A 9,014-nucleotide genomic window follows, 5' to 3' on the forward strand; every position below is an offset into this window, starting at 1 on the left:
CAAGTCCGCAGTTCGTGTACTGTAGGGCGGAGCGCTTCCATGCCACACCAGCTATGACGCAACGCCTCTGCTCGAGGTTATTGTTGTCGCGCCGGCCGAAGCTCCACATCCCGCGGATCAACGGGTGGGCGGCGAACTTTAGCCATCGACGTAGGGAAATAGAGGCGATGAATGGGGAATTGCGGCGACAAAAACATAGGGTTTCGACGAGTATCGACCTTGCGCATCCGTATATATACCGTACGAGAGGGGTGAAGGGGGTGACGTGTGTGTTTGTGGGCAACTCTAATTTGATTACGGACCGGCCCGAATATACGGAGTCTAGTTTGGTCAAAAAAGGACCAATCCGTATACTACCGAAATTCTACGAGCCGCAACCTTTTATGGGGTTTGCTAGAGTTCCTCTTTGTAAGCTTATGTGTGCGCGTGTCGTTAGATATTTGTTATATTTGTTGCTGTTCCGTCTAGAAAATCTCCAACGTTTCCAACTGTCAATAATAATACGCCCAGTTTAAGTTAGCAGCTAAGTTTAGGTTTCTAACATAAAATTATTTAGAACTACATGGATGTGGACATCCTGGAAACTTTCCCCCTACCCTCACACAAATATCTAGTTCTGTCCTCTTAAGATATTTGTGATTATCTTTTGATCAATATTTCTCACTCATGAATAATATTTGCTATTTACACCCAGGAGAATGCTCATGGATCTATGTCCGTTTTCAACAACCGTTATTATTAAAGCATCTTCAATAGCATGTGTATATTTTAATATTTTAATATTTATATAAATCATAATCTATTATTTTTCTCAACTTTAAATTTAATTTTGCATTAAAACATATATATATATATATATATATACGGAGACCATGATGGATGAAAGGTAGAAATTGTGACTACAATTGAGTTTGGATGATGTCTTCACATTGTCAATGTCGATTTGAAAAATGTACATGTTTGAATGATTGCATAGACAAGCTACTGAACGCCTGTTGTGGTCTCACATCTTGAAAAACGAATATAGACATCCATATAAATAACCTATCGGAGACGCTCTTACGGAATTTACGGACGTTAACAGTCAAAATAATTCTTTGCCACACTAGTACTCCTTCAGAGAGAAATAATCCAGCGGAGCATAGTTAATAGTTGCTCCTACGCTAAGTGGAAAGGCAGGACGATTCTAAAATCGGACGCAGCCAAACCGGTGACAGGCACATGCGAGTGCAGCGGTACACATACACGCTCGGGAGTTGGGAAAGAAAAGAAAAAAAAAAGGAAAAAAGGGCAAGCACCCATCTGCATGCACGCATCTGTCCAAGCCGCGCCACCACTCCCTACCCCAGGTTTCCAGAAACTACACGAACCCAATATCTTCCCCCGGACCGGACCCCAAACCCCAAACCCCCAACCTATACACGTAGCCCGCTCCCCTCAAAAAAAAAAAAAAAAAGATCGTAGGGCTCCCTCCCTCCCCACTCCACGACGTGTCCCTGACCCGTCCCCCGCTCGAGACACCTCGCCCTCCCGCATGCCTCCCCGCCCGCCGCGTGTATCGCTCCGTACCGCCCCTTTATCCCCGCCTCGCCTCGTTCCCTCTCGCTGACCGTGGGCCATGGGACTCCGGTGGGGGCGACGTGTCAGCGGGGTCAGCGGGGTGGCTGCCTGGCTACCGCCGTGCGGGGAGGCAACGGCGTCAGTTAGCTTGTACGACCGCGCCGTCTGTGGTTGTGGGCGAGGGTGTTTATAAGCGCGCGCCGCTTGGTGTTCTTCTCCACAATCCGTCCGAGACCCACCCACCTTCAGTCCACTAGCAGATCTCTTCCTTCCCGTAGAGCAGACGGTAGAGCAGAGGCAGCGCCCAGCTCTCAGCCTAGACATGATGATGATGAGCGAGGGAGTGAGCGTGCCGCCGTGGGGCAACCTCCCGGTGAGCGGCGTCGACGCCGGCGGTGGCGACGAGACGCCGTTCCTGTTCGCCGCGCTGCGCCAGTACCTGCCGTGCAACGACATGGCGGGCGCGGGCGGCGATGACGAGGACGAGGCGGCGGCCATGGCGGCCGCGGTGGACGCGTACGCGTGCGACGAGTTCCGCATGTACGACTTCAAGGTGCGCCGGTGCGCGCGCGGCCGGAGCCACGACTGGACCGAGTGCCCCTTCGCGCACCCGGGGGAGAAGGCGCGCCGCCGCGACCCGCGCAAGTACCACTACTCCGGCACCGCCTGCCCCGACTTCCGCAAGGGCGGATGCAAGCGCGGCGACGCCTGCGAGTACGCGCACGGCGTCTTCGAGTGCTGGCTCCACCCGGCGCGCTACCGCACGCAGCCCTGCAAGGACGGCACCGCCTGCCGCCGCCGCGTCTGCTTCTTCGCCCACACCCCCGACCAGCTCCGCGCCATGCCGTCCCAGCACTCCAGCCCCAGGAGCACGCCGCTGTCCCCGCTCGCCGAGTCCTACGACGGCTCCCCGCTCCGGCGCCAGGCGTTCGAGAGCTACCTCAGCAAGAGCATCATGTCCTCCTCGCCCACCAGCACCCTGCTCTCCTCCCCGCCCAAGTCGCCCCCGTCCGAGTCGCCGCCATTGTCTCCCGACGGGGCCGCCGCCTCCTTCCGCCGCGGTTCATGGCCCGGCGTTGGGTCGCCCGTGAACGACGTCCTCGCCTCGCTCCGCCAGCTGCGCCTCGCCAAGGCGCAGGCGTCGCCGTCCGGTGGGTGGCCCGCCTACCCCACCTCCCCTGCCGCCTACGGCTCGCCCAAGGCCGGCGGCCTCTACAGCCTCCCCACCACCCCCATGGGCACTCAGACCAGCGCCTCCAGCTTCATGGCCAACCTGGAGCCACTCAACCTCCGCTTCCTCGACGACGAGGAGCCGGTTCAGAGGGTGGAGTCCGGGAGGGCGCTCCGGGAGAAGGTGTTCGAGCGGCTGAGCCGAGACGGCGCCGCGCCCCGCAGCTGCGACGTCGGTGCCGGAGCAGGAGGAGGCCCCGACGTCGGGTGGGTCTCAGACCTCATCAACTGAGGCAGCCCGTTCCTTCTTCCAAGTTTACTTTGCGGAGTCGCTCAACAAGATGGCATGACGGAGGTGGCGGTAAGAAGAAGAAGGAAGAAAAATGGCACCCCAAAAAAATTATCCTCAAGTTTCTTTTGCTATTTCAAGTTGCTGCAAATTCCTGTACATAGCTGCTATCTATCTCCCATGTGAATATTCCTGGTTGGCGGAAGGGAGGCAAGATGAAGGAGGAGGATGGGTGGATTTGTTTTGGGGTTCTTGAGGAAGTAGGAATTTACCCAAAAGGAAAAATTACCAAAAAAAGGAGGGAAGAGGTGGATTGGAACTTGGATGGTGGTGGTCCTATCTGTTGTGTTGTGCATAGGTGGAAGGGTGGGTGGTGAAGCATGGAAGGGAAGCTGGCTGGTGGTGGTGACGATGAGAGGGTTGGAAGGTGGACTTGATTCCTGTGATTACTGGCGCTGTTGTTGTTTCTTTATCGTCCTCGTTAGTGCATCATCTGGACTAGCTGAAGACCGACCGATTTCACATTTTGTTAATTAATGTAATCCTTCGTAAGGATGGCGATCGACGATCCGATCCCCCACACCATATTTTGTACTACTGCCTTAGCCGCTTAGCGGCCTTTAATCCTTGGTTCATCCAATGGCGATGAATCAACTCCCCCCCCAATGTATTTGTGTAATCCTTCGCTATTATCAAGTAAATGATGTTTATCTATCTCCTGTCATATCATATCATATCATATCGGTAAAATAATTTACCCTTTTGCCCCTTTTTTCTTTCTTGTGTTGCGCACGTCTTGCTATATCTATCTTCCCATCCATTCTTCCAGTAAAAAAGTGTGAATGAAACGAAATGGTTGTGATTGCGATCGTTGTTGGCGCTTGCGGTGACGTGGTGGTGGCGGGCCGGCGCGCGTGTCCGGCGACGGTTGAGGCGGAGTGGTCGACAACGGTGGCTGGTGAACTCGGATGGTTGGAACAGTATGGGAGCGATGTGGGCGTGGAACCCCCCGCGAGAGAGACCGGCGAGCGAGACGGCGCCGGAGTGGCCGGCTGGTCGTTTTCCCCCTTTGGTGCGCTGGCCCTGCGGCCGGAGGGGATTGGTACAGCCGGCGGCGTGCCCATCGTCCCCGTCGCCGTCGCACATGCACAAAGATCTTCCTTTTCTTGGGATCGATCGAGCATCGTAGTAGTACATATGCCGGACTTCCTTTGGTAGCGCTCCGTTTCCTTTTCTCGGTTGTACTCTGCTCCGGAGGGGAGAGCGGTACGTCTTTGTTTCGTCTTATTTGGTTGTCCTCGTGTCATGTCACGTTACGTATGGCGTGGTGGATGGATTCGTTCGGTGGTTCTTATTGCGCGTCCCGACCTCGATCCGTTCGGTGGTTCTTATTGCGCGTCCCGACCTCGATCCAAACGTTCGCGAATGTCCGGTGTTGTGTTCGTCTCCGACGACGACGTAACCGACTGATCAGAATGTCGTGCCACCGCGACCCCAAATCACGCAAATCTAGCCAAGGGGGGGACGCACGCCATCGGAGGGGAGGGAGACGGAATGATGGGGGTGGTGGCGTGTCCGGGGCCGGAGAGCGACGCGGGCGAGACGTGATGGGCGCGCGTGGGCGCGGCGACTCTCCCTCACTCGCCCCGCGCCGCGCGGCACTCGATCGATCGGATCGGATCGGCTCGGCTCGCCTTGGCCTGGCCTGGCATGGCATGGAGCGGCTGTACTACTACTAGAGTAGAGTGGGCCGCGGCGTCCTTTGCCACTTTTGCAACGTGTGGTCGAGGAGACCCCAAGGCCTGTCCGGTTCTACGAGACAGCGGCCCTCTTTATCTTCTCTTTTTCCTCTTGTTCCTTCTCCGGCTTCCATTCCTCTGTTTCCACCTCTTTTCCCCCCACCTTCAAAATCGTTCCGTCGCGCTCACGCGCCGGCCGAGCTCAGCAGGGCTGCACACATCGTAGTAGATGGTGACGGTCCATGTCATATCTGCATCTCGTAGCAGCCTCCGGTACGGTTGTTCTCGCCATCTCTGCGGGTTCCATTCCAATCGCCTGAACGGAGCAAGGCCACGAGAGGCAAAACCTGAGGCCGAATTGAACACGACCTTTTCTTTTCCGTTCAGAGATGCAGACGCCATGATCGAAGCGCGCATAGGGGAGGGCCCTGCGGCAAGTGCCCATCTGATAATTACCTGCGCCCAAAGCCAAAGTGGAAGATAATTACGTGCCTGCAACAAAAGCCAAAGCCAAAGTAACAGTGGACGCGGTGATGCTCATTCGCGAGAAAAGAAGAACGGAAATGATGGGAGTGGTTCGGATGCGGACGCCTGATGCGCGTCCTGCTCGATTGCTCGCCACGGGTTCTTTCCTTTTCTTCGTCCTCACATTCGCAGCGTCTGGTTGTTGCATTCGATGCCGTTTCGTCTTTTCGCTGTGTTGAAATGCGTAGGCCCCCTTCACCTACTCCGATCAGTCGAGTGCTGCTCCATTTGAGCGTCTCTTTTGGTTCACTGTACTGGAGAGGAACGCTTGAATGGAAAAAACACATGATTCTTGTGTTGCATCCACCTGAATCCTGCATGATTGAATGGGTGTTTTGGTAGTGGGCATCAGAGGACACGGAGTAATTTCCAGTAGGTTGGAACGGAGGGAGATTTACCTATAGAACTTACTAGCATAAACGGATTCCATGGGGAGATTATTATAGATCACAATCCTACGAATCAAACAACACATGAGGAGTTTCTAAGGATCCCAATCTTCCTAAAAATTCTTTGGAGATCCTTTGAACAAAGGGTGTGGCTTGGTCTAAATTGACAAACGAAGGCCTAGTGTGTATGGACGTGCCCGCCCCCTCCCGTGTGGCCTTCGCACGGCGACCGAGGGGAAACCCTGGCATTGCCGCCTCCTCGACCCTCCTCCCCCCTCTCTTCCTCGCCGCCATCGACAAGGCCCATTCGGCATCGATGGCAACGTGACTTTTCTCCCCTCGGGTGCAGGACCTCGCGCGGGCGATGTTCGATGGCGGATGGCAGCGCGTTGGTGACGGGGTGCGCCGGCGAGGACTCAAGGGGCTACGGCAGGAGCTGCATGCCGCGCACGTGGCTCCCCTTGGTGGTCGTGTATGTGTGTGTGTGTGGGGGGGGGGTGCTCGGGGCGTACCTGTGGTGGCCGAGCGAAAGCTCCACGCTTTTGGCGTCGATGAAGGTGGCGCTCGTGGGTGTCACGCTCTTCTTGATGACGCTGCCGTGGTTCTTCTCTCTGTGCTAGGGCTCCGCGTGAAGACATTTGTCCGTTGCGGACTTCATAATGACGACCCTCGGTGTCATTTTCCCCTCTTGAGGGCGTTGTCATGAAGCCTTGGAGCCTAGGTGTACTAGTTCGTACTCTCGCGGTTTGTTCATTTCTTCATATGCTCCGTGCTCGGAGCGTAGGCGCATGTGTTCTGCGTGATCCGTCTATCATGGGATCATATGTGTAAGATTGGGATCTCACCATCTTGTATCGTTCGGCCATGTATTCTTTTGTTGCTTTCACTACTAAGGAAAAACTTATAGACAGACGCTTACTAGTAGCGCGGGGTTTAAACCTCGCTAATGGTATTTACTAGTAGCACGGGTTTTTACCCCTCGCTACGACTAAGTAGATAGTAGTAGCGCGTGCTTTTACCCCTCGCTACTACTAAGTGGTCTTAACCGTGCCCCCCCCGGGACATGCAATAGTAGTAGCGCGGGGTATAAACCAGCGCTAGTACGAAGTTGATAGTAGTAACGCGGGGTATAAACAAGCGCTACTACGAAGTTGATAGTAGTAGCGCGGGTTTATATCCCTCGCTACTACTAAGTACAAGGTAGGTGAAGTTTACATATCCGCGGGTGAATGCCTCCTCTCTCCCTTAGTCTCCCCCCTCTTTCCATAGGCTCTACCATGGTGCTCCTGCCCAAGCACACCTCCTCCTCCATGGCGCCCAACGAGTCCCTAATCGAAATCCACACTCTCCTGATTCCGCTCCTCCCTCCAACCCACGATTCCCTTCCTCACGCACTACCACCACCGGCCTTGCACCTCATCGCCTCCCCCCAAATCCGGCGACCTCCACTCCCACCGCAGCCCCCTCCCCCTCCTTCCTCCTCATTCTCTGTTGTTGGAGGAGAGGGAGATTTAGCAGAGCGTCATCCATGGCGGCGGCAAGATCCGTCGTGGACACAACCACCGGTTAGTTGCTCTTCCTACTCCTCTCAATCTCTCTCTCTTTCTTTGTCTTCTAACCGTTTTCTCTTCTTTTGTAGTAGCATCAGAGGAGAGGTGCGAAGATGAGTTGGGTGGTGAAGCATCATCATCATGTACGACTTCATCCCCTCCAGGACCAACATCAGCCCTCGATGAAGAGGACGTTGACGCCCAGCAACCCTGCATGATATTTTTAATTCCTAATTAGTTAGGAGTAGCGCGGAAGCCTTACCCGCGCTACAACTAAGTAGTAGTAGCGCGGGTGGCAACCGCGCTACTACTAGCAGAAGTAGTAGTAGCGCGGGTAGGACCCACGCTAGTGCTAAAAGTTAGTTGTAGCTTTGTAACAGTAGCGCGGACCCCGCGCTACTAATAGGTCATTAACCTGCGCTACTACTAGCGTTTTTCCTAATAGTGTTTATTTATAAAGTGGGGCAAAAGCATATTTTGAGAGGCCTAAATTTACTGAGATTTGATCAAGTCTTAGTCTAATGACATAAAATGCATGATTTCAAAAAAGAATTGCATGAATCTCAATGTCATATCTTACGGATTTAGCATCGATTATGACTTAATTAAGTCTTAGTTGAGTGAATTTCAGCAAGACCGTTAAATAAAAAAAGGCTTGAGTTAAATTTTGGCCGACAAGAACCTACGTCTATATTTATATCTATATCTATAATTTACTTTTTACTAATAAAAAAATACTCAGTCCGTCGTATGTTTTTTATAAAAAGTCCTTCATATTTTCTATACTCAACTCACAATCCAGATTTAATGGTTGGTTTCGGATTTCTTGTCCGTTCACGGGTTGGCCGCGCAATATTTCTGCATTCTTTTCTGTCAATATATCGACGCGGTAGCAAAAAGTTTATATAGGGTTAGTGAAGATTCGAACTCTTGGTCTCTAGAGTCGACAACCAACTAAGACATAGTATATGTTCTCTTAGGAAGTGGTCGTGAGAGTTCATCTATTTTTATTTGCTTCCGACTTGCTTGAAAAATAAGCAAGCTGCTCAAAGACTAGATTAACAAGCTATGCATAAAAATCTGCGAAATTCAATTTTAAAAAATCAACTGCTAGAACAATATGAGTGGATTGAACTCCTGAAGAAAGGTACAAACGCAAAACCCAAGTCCAACTGATATATATCGTGGTTGTGCATAAAATTGACGATTTATTCACTTGAGATCTGGAACAATTAAAGGAAGCATTACTAAAAACACAAATTTTACATCTGAGTAGTAAGAGTTACGAACACCAGATCTCAGGCGAAATTAAAGGAATCATTAATACACGGACGAGCTAGCAATACGCTGAGGTTGAGGAGGCAGCGCATGCAAATTAAGACGTTGAATCGATCCAATGGAGTACTCTGTCCACGTGCATGTAAAACATACATGCACAACAACCGTGCATTAGTTATTAGGCCTGCGTGCTTGCGTCCGTGTATATTAAGATGACGGTCAATCGATATAACGTACTCCCTCCGTTCCTAAATATAACACTTTTAAGCGATTTTCCTAAAGTACTACATACATAGTAAAATGAATGAATCTACACTCTAAAATATGTGTATATACATCCGTATGTAGTTCTCTAGTGAAATCTCTAAAAAACTTATATTATGAAACAGATAGAGTAGTACTGTCTTCATGTGCCGAGGCGACCGACGGAGACAAATACACTGTTTTGACCATTTTGTTTATTAAGTTCAGCCGGATTTGACCCTTCATCATGATTTTTTTTATCTAACCATTT

General features: G+C 51.9%; 1 protein-coding gene across 1 annotated transcript; it reads left to right on the top strand.

The window, feature by feature from the left end:
• Positions 1 to 1,767: 1,767 nt before the first annotated feature.
• LOC123442899 (zinc finger CCCH domain-containing protein 2) lies at positions 1,768 to 3,733 on the top strand. The gene has a single exon (XM_045119079.1). It carries the CDS (start codon positions 1,883 to 1,885, stop codon positions 3,020 to 3,022), a length of 1,140 nt encoding a protein of 379 aa, XP_044975014.1. The 5' UTR covers positions 1,768 to 1,882; the 3' UTR covers positions 3,023 to 3,733.
• The last annotated feature ends 5,281 nt before the right edge of the window (positions 3,734 to 9,014 follow it).

Source organism: Hordeum vulgare, chromosome 3H (assembly GCF_904849725.1).
Source record: "Hordeum vulgare subsp. vulgare chromosome 3H, MorexV3_pseudomolecules_assembly, whole genome shotgun sequence".
Classification (NCBI taxonomy): Eukaryota; Viridiplantae; Streptophyta; class Magnoliopsida; order Poales; family Poaceae; genus Hordeum; species Hordeum vulgare.